The following is a 14,510-nucleotide window of genomic DNA, read 5'->3' as shown; positions in this document are numbered from 1 at the left end:
TTATCCGTGTATATTACTGGCCTGTATGTGTTTTATTCCCCAATAAAGAAAAAAAAAGTGAAGTTGTTGCATAATGCTTATAAATATTTTAAAAAACTTTTGCGTAACTATTTGTGTACTTTCACTTGGTTAAATAATTTTGAAAAATATTTGTACACATATTTTTCAGTTTTCAGTTGCTTACATATTATTGTGATACTTGCTCAGATTAATATGACAGGTGATATGTGAACATATTTTTGATTGGTTAATCTGTTCAGATGCATATGTACCTTTCTATGTTCATTTATTTTTGAAGGCTCAGATTTGCTCATATATTTATGAACTCGATTGTACTTTAGGAAAACTTGAGTTTAAGCAGATATAACAAAACACGTGTACATTATTTTTTCCTGTTCTCAAACATATACTTCAGTTCAGTTAAACATTTTTATTTATTTATTTATTTATTAATAAAACTTAAATCTAACATATACTATAGCTAAAAAAAAAATACGTGTCCGTTATTTTAGACTACTCTATAACATATATAAATATAAATTAAATCGGAACCGGACAGTTGGGTACCATTCCTTGTCAGTTATTTGATCTTAACAGATTAAACATTAAAGTTACTAATTCCTGACGTAATAAAAAGAATTGTACCTTAGCGTTTTTTCTTAAAAATGAGATAGATAACTTGAAAAATTATAACGCCTGCAAAAGTGTAATAGCAAGCAAAATATAAATGAGTAAAACTTGGAAACCACATATAAAATGGCTCATATTATAATTGAATATCAAGGTACAAACATTTGGCTTTTATAGAATTTATCAATAACCACGGGAATATAGCGTAATAAAGTACACCCGCCATTCTGACTGTCAGGATGGCGGGTGTACTGTTTTTTGGTGATAACTTTAAGTACCGTGAGGTAAAAATTTTTTTAAAGGAGGTACCAATAGTATAAATTAGGTACAAAAATATGGTATGGTTTTCATTTAATTTTATTTAGGTACACCCGCTATTCTGCTACCTTTTTTATTTATTATGTCACTTATTCATACAAACCAAGTAGCATAAATTAGTTTTACTTTTAAAATACTGACGTTTATAAACTAATATTTTGTTTATGTAATTAATTAATCTAATTATTTAATTTTATAATTTGATTAATTTAACAGCCGTTTAAAATATTTTTACATAATTTTCAATCGTGGCTGAATGCCGAATAGGTCTGTGCCCTCGATGCTAACCTGTCAAGAAATTACAAAATGGCGGACGAATGTTTGATATGTCACCGTATTTAAGAATGATTTCGTTTAAAATTTAGTTTTATCTTCGCAAGTGTGATGAAAAACATTGTGTGTAACTCTGGGGGTAAGGATATTGCAAAGTCGGGTCTTTACCACCACCACCCTCGTATCCACAATTTCACTTACCCCCCTCGTTGCACAATGTACTATTATTTTGCTCGGGGTAACGGAAACCGTATGAGGAAAGTCCTACGTAGGTATTTTTCACTCAGTGTGATTTATGCATTAGGTTTATTTTTGGTATTATCATTTTATTTATTTCTTAATATTTATAGTATCTCTAACTGTTTATTTTCCCTGCAAGTGTCCCCGTAGTCCAATAGTTCCTCTAACCACACCTTACCTTATATCAATGCGCGGTTATGCGGACGTTAAAGCTGCGGTGGCAGCATGGTTGCATTTTAATCGCCTGTCACTTTCGCACTTAAATACTTGTTAGAATGTGATAGGCATGGTGACGGGCGACAAGAATGCCGTTATGTCATTGCGTTTAACTATATCTCTCCTTTACGTTTAAAATTACCTTCTGTCGCCAGATATCATAGGATTAAAATCGAGTTAAAACATAACTTTAACTCTAATAATATTTTACTTTTGTTTGAAGCATTATTTTTCTATATAGATATACTAAAATATATTACAGTCCAAATCGAAAGGGACCTTCTGGCGGTCTTATTAACGGCGCGCCAATACTAATACTACGCGACGTAAGCGCCAACTGCTATAAGGTCCCTTTTAATTTGGACTGTCACATATTTAAACAAACATTTAACTTGTTTCATGAATACCTAAAACTTTGTATGCTTCTTTTCAGTTTCATTGAGTGGTGGGAGTCAGTTCGGACTGTCCGTCGCAAACACCGCAAGAGAGCGTCATGCACATACTTTGATCACACGTAAAAAGAAGGAGTACCCATGCGTAATATGCAAAAAAGTGTTTACTACACAATATAATTTAAAAACTCATGAATTCGTACACACAGGGGAAAAACCTTTCTCGTGTGTCATTTGTAAGAAAGGATTTACACATATAAGTAATTTAAAGGTACATGAATACACCCATACAGGGGAAAAACGTTACTCCTGTGAAATATGTCACAAGAAGTTTAGATTCAGAAGCTGCTTGAAGTCACATGGACGTGTTCATATGAATGTGAAGACTTACAATTGCGAATTATGTCAAAAAAAGTTTAAATATTCATCTTCTTTGAAGAAACATAAACGTATACACAAACGAGAGTTTTCACAATTGGAGCATTTAAAGAATCATGAACTAATGGACACACTGGAGAGAAGTCTCACACTTGTGAAATTTGTAAGAAAATCTTCGCAACCGTAAGAAACTTAAATATACATAAACGTGTACACTTAGACAATGAAAATAAACCTTTTTCGTGCCTTATTTGTAAAAAAAAGTTTACACAATCAAGAAATTTAAATCAACACGAACGAGTTCACACTGGCGAAAACCCTTATTCCTGTAAAACATGTAAAAAGGAGTTCAATACATTGACTTCCTTAAATCGACATAAACTAACTCACACTGGAGTGAAACCATACTCGTGCGATGTCTGTGGTTATAAGTGTAGACAATCAGGCAATTTGAAAGCTCATAAGCTTACACACTTAGGAATTAAACTTTACGCATGTGTATTGTGTAAAAAAGTTTTCGAGCTCAAGTCATTTAAGAAAACATGAGTTCATTCACACTGGAGAGAGGCCTTTTTCCTGCGAAATATGTAAGATGAGGTTTATAACATCTACTGACTTTAAAAGACATATAAAAGCTTATACGAGTAACAAACCTAACAACTGCAACATCTGTCACGAGAAATTCCAATCTCAAAGGGCTTTCGAAGAACATAATGAATGTGTACACTGAAAAATTTACCTTATGTGTACGTAAATAGTTAAAACGACCCCTAAATACTAAAATTTTATTATTATATATGAATAAATGTATTGAATGATGTATAATTTGTATATTTTTTAAATTACTGATTGACATGTTTCTTTTTCAAACACACCTCTTGGATTTGTTTATTTTTATACGTTCACGTTGTATTTTAATAAAAATAAAGATAAAATATAATTTATTCAAGTAGTATCTTTATCATACTAGCAGAGACATGTTAAACAATCAGCAAGATCATTTATAAATAGGACAAACAACAACGGCCCAGGTGAGAACCTTGAGGGACGCCTGAAGTTATGGGAAGCTCAGGTGAAGAGAACCCGTTGATGGCGACGAGCTGACTTCTGTTTTGAAGGTAAGAATGAACCCAGCGAAGAAGACTACCATGAATTCCATAATAGGCCTCAATTTTGTGACAGAATATGATAATCTACCTTATCAGACGCCTTCAAAAAGTCTGTGTAAATGGCATCCATCTGACCTTGCGTAGCGAAAACGTTGCACAAATAATGCTTATACTCTAACCCCCTTATTCATAAACGTGTACTAAAGTGACGATGCCGCTAATCATCGTTTGTCCCCTTCCGACGTATTGGTATGATGAAATCATGCACTTAAATGCCAAGTGGAAATAATAGTATGAAAAAATAACACGTGTTATACTCGTACCTACGTTGCTTTGGCTGGTGTAAACAAATTAAAAGCTTTAAATCTCATGCTTCTTTCTATGGTGTTTGAAACTAGTTAAGGACACACACTTATAATTACAGCTCTCGCAAGAGTAAGGCTTCATTCCGCTATGTATACGTTTATGTACTTTTAAGTAATTCGATGACGTGAACGATTTCTTACATACATCACAAGAATAAGGCTTTTCACCAGTGTGAACTAGTATATGTGAATTTAAAGTCCATAATTTCGCAAACTCCTTTTTGCATATCACGCATGAATATGGCTTTTCACCAGTGTGGGTACGTTCATGTGCCTTTAATGTGTTCACTGACGTGAACCCCTTTTTACATATTACGCAGGAATGGGGCTTTTCCCCAGTGTGGGTAAGTTCATGAGTTTGTAGTTTTTTCTTTTCCAAAAACTTTTTGTTACATATCAAGCACAAGTAAGTTTTATTACCTGCGTGTATCTTTTTATGTCTATTCACATCATACTCGTGTTTATAAGCCCTCTGACATATTTCGCAAGTGTATTTCTTCTCTTTTGAATGGCTCATTTCATGCCTCTTTAATTCACAAAATCTGATAAATCCCTTCTGACATATTGTGCAAGTGAAGGATTTCTGTCTAGCGTGAACTATTTCATGTCTTTTAATATATAATGCCGCGAACTGTTTATTACATATTTTGCAGGACTCCTTCTTCCTCGAGTAGTTTGTTTTTTTGAGTGAGTTCACTTTACTTCTGCTTTGTTTATTAGACTTCTTTTTGTTGATCTTGGTTGGAGCTATCGGCACATTCGGGTTTGATGCTTGATCTGAAATAAAGGGCAACTTTTAGTGTATTTAGGAAACAGTCCAGTAAACAGTAAGGTTCGCATTCGGTAGGGTAAACCATAGGTACTAATGTCAGTCCGGGGGGCGTCGCGGATAGAATGCCGCCAGCGATCCCATGACGCTCCCCTAACGGCAAAGAGGGTGACGCCGCAGGGGATGTTAGTGGGTATTCTCCTCCCCTTCCTCTGGCTAACAGAGGGTGTTACGGGAGGAGCGAGTCCCACATACAATCCTGATACAATCCTGACAAGTCTGAGTTTATGCTTATGGAGGCGGCACATATGCCCATACACATACCTCCGCTACTACTTGATGGGGTTCCATTGCGTAGAGTACAGGAAGTCAAATATCTTGGCCATATTCTATTGTCTAGTTTAAAAGATCTGGAGGACGTAGAAAGGCAAAGGCGAGCCACTGCGATACGCGCGAATATGTTGGCTAGAAGATTCGCCAAATGTAGCGACAGCGGTAAAAAGGCAGCTGTTCCTCAGTTTTTGCACAAGCGTCTATACACTGGAGCTATGGTCCGACTACACCTGCGCGGCGGTCAGAGACTTGCGTGTGCAGTTCAACAACGCGTGGCGGGCGCTGTTCCGCCTGCCGCGCTGGTGCAGCGCGAGCGCCATGTTCGCGGAAGGGCGCGCGCCGGGCTGGGACGCGCTGCTGCGCGCGAGAAGCGCCACCGCCAGAAAGGCAATATACGGCTCCTCCAACACGCTACTGTCGGCGGTGAGAGGACGCCAGCCCGCTGCACGAGCGCTGGAGGGGCTACCACAAGCCTATCGTGACGGGCTCAGGGTAACCCGGGACACAGGCCCTTATTTGAATTTTAATGTATCGCAATTAATCGTATCGCGTGCTTATTTCCTTCAACGTAGGACTATCCTCGCAATCCGGCTACATCCGTGTTTTAACAAACGTTTTAAACTTGATTTTAACTTTTTTACATTATTTAAGCTATGATTTCTTTAAATTCATGTTTATTTTTCACTTTACATTACGTTTAACTAATTATTTTTAATTAATTTGGCCGAGCGCCATGTAAGGACTTGATTATTGAAACAACGACATATTGGAAGTGTCTTTTATTTGTAAAGCGCTGTCTCACTCTTACTTTATTGTTTATACATATATCTATTCATGTTACTCTAACGGTGTTATTAAATATCGAATGAGACTACTATGGTTCGACCTAATAATCGACTTTGCCCTTACAATATAATATATTGTTATTTAAATTTTAGGATGTTATTTAATTTGATTAAATTTTATTTTAATTTAATTTAATTCTTTATGTAATGTAATTATGTGTAAATGTATAATGTATATGGAAATAATTTTCTGGATTAAATTTCATTCATTCATTCACATACCACCCCCCAATGGGCTTCCCCGGCCCGGTGGTGAGATGCGTAAATGCATTTACAGCTGCGTTAAAAAAAAAAAAAAAGGTACTAATGTCAGTAAGAAATCATTGATAGAAACGGCAATCGAAACTTAATTATGATATAGTGGGCCAATCAAATTAGGTCCAAAAATAGCGTTTTGAGGAATTAATTCCCAGTTAGCTGGAAATCTTTTTAATATTTTCATTTGTTATTTCTTTTAATTTCTATAATATTTTTTTTTTGTTGAAGTTAAAGTACTATTTAAGGAAGAGCGGTGCCCCTTTTCACAGGCATTTGTTACTTAAAACTGTAGTGTATAAGTGATTCTTAAACAGAATAAACAATTTTTAATTTAATTTTAATTTGGTCGTAAATGCGTGTAATCAGAGTTTTCTCGATATTAGGTGTGCATAAATTTATGGAGCCTTAGGAGATATTTTTTTACTAGGATTGAAATAAGTTTTTGGCAAAGGGGTAAGTTACAAGGCCATTTTTTTTTATACTACGTCGGTGGCAAACAAGCATACGGCCCGCCTGATGGTTTATATTTTGCTGATTGAATCCTACATTACTTTTGAATGTTTTATTGAAAAATTACTAATGAAAAATCACTAATTAGTTTGTTAATATTAGTCTATTACATTCTGTTACCTAGTTTACCTACTTATTTCACTTGTTAATTGGTTTAATTTTATTGCTTTTAATTAGAAAACTTAAAAATATTAAAAAATACTTAATAATATTGAAACAGTATCGATATTATAGGTTAATGCCAAAATATCATTCATAGAAAATATAACCGAAAATAACCGAATTCGGTTATTACAAAATTTCAATAACTGGTTATGTGAACAGGCCAGAATAATCGGTTATAACCGATTTGCATTCCCTAATAGTAAAGTTGAACGTCATCTGCGTATAGGTGATAATTGAGAAAAACATCTATTCAGCAGATACAATACAGATTATTACAGTAGAAATTATAGTATTTTATGCAACAGTTGTATAAGAAGGGTCAAAAAAGGCGAGTGGCGTGAGTTACTATGTGAGCCGGAGCCGAAGGCGTAGGCGAACATTGTAAAGGAATACGCCACGAGCTAAAGGAGATAAAAATATACGTACATATTTCGTATTTTATTACTTACCTCTTCATCATTATAACACGTTTATTTTTTAATATTGAATATTGAAAAACCGTTCTTAATAAGTTGTCTGAATGGAACGGAATAGCTGCTGAAACGCTTGTCAAAGAAGAGGCGTTTTTTTTTTACTGCAGTACCCCTAGTGTAAATAAATTCGATTTCCAAACGTGACGTACGCGTTTGCGTTTAGTCTCATTTTGTATTGGATTTCGAAAGAGCGCGCCAAGCGGGACGTTTTGGAACCTCAAAATCCTATACAAAATGAGACTTAAGGCGCGGTGTATAGTAAAATGCGCTATTTTTAAATCGATATTTACAGGCTTGTACAAGGATTTCATCGATTATTTTCTAGTATGTATAACTTCAGTCTTTGAACTAGCCGTATGCTTGTCAGAAACACGATGGCTCATCTTTTTCTCGATAGATTTTTGCTTTGAAAATATGCTTAAAACTGTATTTATTTCGATATTTTAGAAGTACTATGATGAATATCAATATGAAATTTACTTCATTCAATAGCTTTTAAGTAACTCTAACATTTTGCTTGTCAGTTTATCGATGCGTTAAATTTTTCATTCATAATTATGAATTCAACATTTTGTCTACTAAACGTTACCCTGCGCGGCAATACCGTCAGTACGCCAGTACGCCCGTGACCACTGTCAGCGTCGGACCTGTGCTAGTTTAGCGGACGTTACATAAAATGGATAATCACACTATAAATACACAAATATGTTAAACACACAATGTTTTCATCACTCTTACGAAGAAAAAACTAATTTTTAAGCTAATTGATTCTTAAATACGGTGACATTTCAGACATCCATCCGTCATATTATCTTTTTTGACAAGTTTTACACACGCACCTGTCCGGCATACAGCCACGATTAACCAAATGATGAAATGGTGCCTTGCACCCGAGTTAAACACTCTACTTTTCATTTTTAATACGAGGAAGGTAAAATACATGTACATTTTAAAAAACACTGCTAAGTATAAAATTCAGTAGTACTTATTTCGTGAGGGGTACCTACTTTTAACTATCAATTTAGGTAAAATAATATTTTAAATGGCTATTACAGTAGTAATCAAATTGAATACCTATTTTTAAACGCAAACAAATAAAATTAATCCGCTTGTTTAATTTATATAAGTCATTATATTGGAACAGCTTCATTTTTAACACATACAGGATGCAGGAGATATACTGGATTTAAATATGTGGGATTTAAATAGTGCTTAGTGAAAGGTACCATTTCACGTTTTTGTGGAAGTGCTCAAATGGCTGTAATAGTTTATGTTATAAGTGTTGAATTTGTTTGGTATTTCTGGTTTATTAACTTTCATATGGTATACACTTAAGACTTTATTTACAACATTTATCAACTATTTTATTTTGTAAGGTGAGCAGGAGTGATATTTACCGTTCAAATTCCATTCAAAATTTTGCAAGTACTCGGTTCGGCAGTTCGTATATATTTGTACCTCTCGCCAATATTTTTATTTCACTGGTTAATTATTCTGTAAATTCAAGAATGTCACTAAATTCCATTTTTGATAATGTTAAACATAAAGTCCTTTGTAAAAGTTTGGTATAATACTTTTATACCATGCTCAAAAAAAAAATCAAATCAAAAATCAAAATAGTTTATTAATACAGTGAAACTTATAATTAAAACAAGGTTAAGTAAACTTATTCCAGTTAAACACTGCTAAATGTTGTTTCAGGTTATAGAAATTGCCCGTGACACCTGCACTAGGCTAGGCCTGTCTCGCAGGATGGCACTTTTCCTAGTTTGCCAGTTTTTATTGATTATAGGCGCTAAAGAATTCACTATCAGCTAAAAATAACAAATTGCATGCTACATTACAGTTAACTACAAAATTATACGACAATTTTTGTCTTGTATTTTTAACAATAAAAAATAAAATAAAAAATTTGTGCTAATCAATTACAAAGAACCAAGGCAAGGAATTTGGAGGAATTATGAGTACGTATTTGAGGAAGAGTACGTGTAATATGTTATGTGTGTGTGTGTGTGTGTGAGTGTGTGTGTGTCTATTAGTATGGTAATATTTTTTCTGTTTCAACATAATTTAGAGTGCTTAACCATATTTTGACTTTATATTGAGCCTCTCTTACCGAGCAGGTTTTAATGTCGCAATTTTTGTTGACTATCTTGTATACTGCTAAATGATTGTGTATACCAAATCTTTTAGCAAAGTGTGCTATTTCTGTTTTGTATGAAATGAAAACTGGTGACATTTTATTTCTTATTTCAAGTATAAATTTCGATGACACTCTGCCGTCAATTTCAGGTCTTAGCCAATTTTACCTTCTTCTTTAAAACCTTGGACCTTGTTATGTGATATGCTTTTACTATTTTTCCTGCCAATACAAAATATAAGTGGAAAAATCGATCGAAAGTTTCGCAAAATATATTTTCTTCATTTTTGCATTAGGGTGCTTATGTGTAATATGTATATATTAAAATAGTTTATTTTTAAATGAATCACTAGTCTAGGCCTATAGTATATCCCTTCAAGTGGCAGAAGCCAAAACGTAAAAAGTAGTCACGTGGCGGGGCCCCGTCGGGTGTTCAGCGCGGATTTAGAGAATATTACAAATTCAACTATTTAAGCTTATCTATGTATAAAAGTATATATTGAAGCATATATCGTTTGAATAAGCACTAAATACGCTATTCGAATAGAACAATTAAATTATTGTCTTCTTCTTCTTGGTCCCTCAATGCTGAGGATCGTGACATCATGTCCTTCTGTTGAAGTTGTCCTTGTTGTTGTTAAATTATTGTAATGTTTATGCATTTCGCCACATGCACCTAACTAATTAAACCTAGCAACAGTGACAGTTTTCCAGTTTCGTTATTAAAAATGACTACCACCACAAAACAAAGTTATGATTGGAGGTAATTGTTAATTAATTTTCTACGTAGGGCTTAAAATTCAAAGGTTAAGTCACAAAAAGTGCCGGTGAGGAAACGGAATTTTTTTAACCACGTATTCCTGAGGTCATAAGAAGAATTTCATGTACAAGTTTAAGTCAATTCCGCAAAAAAAAAATTGTTTTTTTTTTTTTACTTTTTGTATGTTTTTAAACATATTAAGTTCATGTTCTTGGAAAATTTATGGATTAATATAAATTGGTACATTTTTTTTCGTAAAAATTAGTCCATTCAAATGGTACCTTGGGACTTTGATATCTGTCAAGAAGGTAGTCTAGACTAGGTCCCAAAGTGGCGACTGGCGACATAGCCATCAAAAAGGCGTTATGCACTAAAACACAATATTTTTTTTAATTGGTATTAACTCTGAAACTAGGCGAATTAAAAAAGTTTATATGACATTTTTGCCTCTAAATACGATCCGGAATATACTGTTAAAATCTTTCCGTTTCCTCGAAGGTACCGTGTATTTACAAAATAACCTCTTTAAAAATCAAGACAGAACTCGACCTAGGCGTTCGATCCCGGATGAACGGTCCTTAGCAACCAAGTGTTAACAAGCGTGTGTATGTATGTTTTCCTTGTCTAACTTGCTAGCTACTTTTGGGCGCTAGAAGAGCGTAAATATACTTCAAAGCCTTTAATTTTGCCACTAAATATGGCAACACCTCACTAACCACCCTCTGTTGGCCGACAGCTTTCTGGCTATCGCATCGATCCGTGAGCGGTGGGCCACCACTTGAAGGGATAAATAACATAGTTGACGATAAAATAATTTTGTTCATCGGAAAAGTTTTGTATGTTAATTAACTTTACGGAACAGGTCTTAACTGTACTTCTTTCCAAAGGAAAATAATACTCATTGAGACAATTCTAACAACCTCAAACGCAATTTGGTTGCGATATTTTGACACAGAGTTCCTATGGCCACCTCCTCTCTCATGCATCAGGTCAGCTCGATGGTACCATAATATTTCATTGTCACCCTACTTACATATGTATGCAGATTTTCAACTTCATCTGAAACCTCAGTGGGTCAAATATACTTGTAATATTTGATTACAGACAGAGTAGACAGACACCAGACTGATTCTTCATTAAACATCAATTAAAGTCAGTCAATTATACTCATTACTATATAACTTCGAAGTAGTAGTAGTAGTATAAGTGCATTTTTGCCATTATAAACTTTAAATAATAAATAATAATAGCAGTTTTCTCGACTTTTGCATTTAAAATTTATAATCGTCTTCATTGTCGTCAATTCAAAAAATAATATAGAAATAGTCGTTACAGTTAGAGTCATGGTTCTTTTTTGAGAAGATAGCATAATTTATCTACTTTTTGGAGCTACATATGCTTGTGCATACCTTATGCTTATGTTTTCAGTTATCTCAATACCAGCAAAAACATGCTACCTTTTTACGTTCACTTCCACAAATTACTTAGCTTTGCTAGTATTCTTCCTTTTTTCACTACTTGCCCGAAATTGACTTCTATTGCATTTTTAAGGTCAACTAAGTTTTGAATAGGTATATGATTTAAAGCAGACAGTTGTAACTTTTGTCTGAATTAGTAAGTAATATTATTTCGACACAAAACGATTTGGTATCATTTTACTAGGTTCTCAATTTGCCGCGGTATATTCTAGTATTATATATAATTATAAAATTTTTAATTTAATTAAGTTTAAATCATAATCAATATAAATTTCCGGAAAAGATCCCAGAACTAACAAACCAGAATACGGATGGCGTCAGAATAAGGACGTAGGCTTGCTGCGAGCGCGGCGCGCGGGGCGCCCGCCTGCCTGCTTTACCACTTCGTCTGCTTCACCCCCTCAAAAACCTAAAATCTCTCTATAAGAGCGCCTTAACGCAAACGCGTTCTTCACGTTATGATGTCGATCAAAGTTACACTAGGGGTACAGGTATGTTTTAAGTTTCCAAAGGCAACATTCGATATTCGATATTGTTTTAAACAATTTAAATATACGATACACAAATAATCGTAAATAATTATACTTACGTCATAATAGTACAATGTTCTATATTTACAATTGTTTCTGTCTTATAGAACATGCATTAAAAAAATTACTTGACGTTTTTCTTATTTTTTCGCAACATGTGCAGAGTGTACATGGAATAAGGGGAAACGGTGAAACATATTCTCCTAGATTATAAACAGGTAGAAGTATACAGGAACAAATACCTAAGGACACACTAAAAAGCTCTCCGTGCACACTAAAAGAGGCAGTTAGCAACCTGAAAACATTGCTAGGCTTCCTGGAGGAACTGGGGTGGCTAGAGAAACACTAATTACCTCGTTTTCACACAAAATAGGCACAATGGATGTCGATTTGCGGAAAATGCCCAGCATAACTACCTACTATTGATTTATTTTATTACAAAAAACTGTATAACTATTTTATACAAGGTGCCCGTGAGCATTGCGAGAGATTTTGACAGTGCATTCCTGATGGCAACAGAAGCAAAAAATGTTATATGACTTTTTGTGAAAGTCAAGAAAAAAAAATTTTTTTGTTTTTTTTTTTTCCGTTTTTTGAACACTCGTGTACATAAAACGCAATTTTTATTGATAAACACATAACCTAAAATTAACTAAAAAGATTTTTTTTATTTGGGGGTAGCCTCTCGAATACATTTTTTTAATTTTTTGATGTCAATCAATAGGTATGTCCACAGACTAGACCTCAAAGTGGCAATACCGCAGTCAAAAATGTGTTTTGTACCGACTTATGGTGAAAGAATGATTTCGAAAAACATTTAATTATATCTGAAATTAGGCCTAATCCCGAAAATTTTATATGACATTTTAGTTTCTAAATATTACCAGGAATACTTAGTTAAAATTTCTCACAATGCTCACGGGCACCTTGTATAATGTATAAAGCTCGGTCATAACTATTTATTGTAATATGGTGGTCTATAGGTGATAATCTTAACTACATTTTTTTACTAAATTAAACTTGTCTATAACAATAAAAATTATATATAAACTTGAACATATGAAAAAAAAAAACAAAAGTTAATCCACCGGGCGAGATTCGAACCCGTAACACTCGTTTAGCAATCCGCGTCTTAACCCGCTGGACCAGACGGACAGTGGTCGGCAACATGACGCATGAAAACTCGAAAACACGCGTTTTCCCAAACATAAGACTAATCTAGATAGATTGTATACCCCCAAAAACCCCCATATACCAAATTTCAGCGAAATCGTTAGAGCCGTTTCCGAGATCACAGAAATATATATATATATATATATATATATATACAAGAATTGCTCGTTTAAAGGTATAAGATATAATAATTTTTTTTCAAAGAACTATGCATTACGTATTTATAGTTACACAGAGGCTTAACATATTCACTGCCAGGAACCCACCTGGTGGGCGCTCGTGAACTTTGTTCAGATGCCGGACAACCCGCTGGGCGGGTTGTTTTGTACGCAGCTATAGACCACCGGTTTCTGGGGTAGTAGGCTGACGTTTACGTATTGCTGTGTCCCATTCAGAGACGTCAAACGCTTATTTCTATGGTCCCATTCGCCAGTTACTAAATTCAGGTAGGTGTAACAAGCTTTTTTAAAGTACTCAAGTCCTTTTCTAGGTTAGAAAGCATCTGAGTATCAAATTTCAACAATATCCATTCAGTCGTTTTTGCGTCTATGTAACCAGTGTCCTAAATATACAATTTTAACATTAATATTATTAGTAGCATATTCTCTAGTTTCTAACGGAAGACCATTAGACGTTTTTCACGGGATTTACTGAACCTAGTAACTTACCGTGGTCCGTCGGCGGGGCCATGTCGCCTAATAATTTCTAGTCCTACACCCTGATTCCTCACGATTTACGAAATAAAAATAATAAAATCCAAAAATTCTCCAAAAATAAGATATTGTTTCGTTAAAAGTCACGTCACAATCTGGTGCAGTGTTGTCACATACAATTTTGGCGAAATGGTAGAACAGGGTGCAAAAATGGTAGAAACGGGTGGAGTTTAAAATGATAAATAGGTAGATCTACCACTCAATAGAAGTACATTTTTATGGTTAAAAATGTGTATAAAATGTTTTGAATTATTTATAAGTTTTTAATATTGTCACGTTAGTACACATGTTTATTAATGAAATTGAAACAAAAGTTAGGATTTCCATTGTTTGTAGGTAATAAACCTGCTTGTATAATCTGTTTCTTTGGCAAGTTTTCATTAAATCGAATCTAAATTCGGTAGAAATTAAGTAATGTTCCGTCACATGTATTGAGAATTGC

The 14,510-nt window shown here is 34.3% G+C and overlaps 1 protein-coding gene across 1 annotated transcript; it reads right to left on the bottom strand.

Annotated features, from left to right (window-relative positions):
- Positions 1-3,354: 3,354 nt before the first annotated feature.
- Positions 3,355-14,149, bottom strand: LOC133531727 (gastrula zinc finger protein XlCGF67.1-like). Its single transcript, XM_061870109.1, has 2 exons — positions 14,024-14,149; positions 3,355-4,698 (listed from the first exon to the last, which is right to left on the bottom strand). Exons 1-2 carry the CDS (start codon positions 14,043-14,045, stop codon positions 3,917-3,919), a joined length of 804 nt encoding a protein of 267 aa, XP_061726093.1. The 5' UTR covers positions 14,046-14,149; the 3' UTR covers positions 3,355-3,916.
- Between the last annotated feature and the right edge of the window lie 361 nt (positions 14,150-14,510).

Source organism: Cydia pomonella, chromosome 25 (assembly GCF_033807575.1).
Source record: "Cydia pomonella isolate Wapato2018A chromosome 25, ilCydPomo1, whole genome shotgun sequence".
In the NCBI taxonomy this organism is placed as follows: domain Eukaryota; kingdom Metazoa; phylum Arthropoda; class Insecta; order Lepidoptera; family Tortricidae; genus Cydia; species Cydia pomonella.
This window is presented reverse-complemented; position numbering and strand designations above follow the sequence as displayed.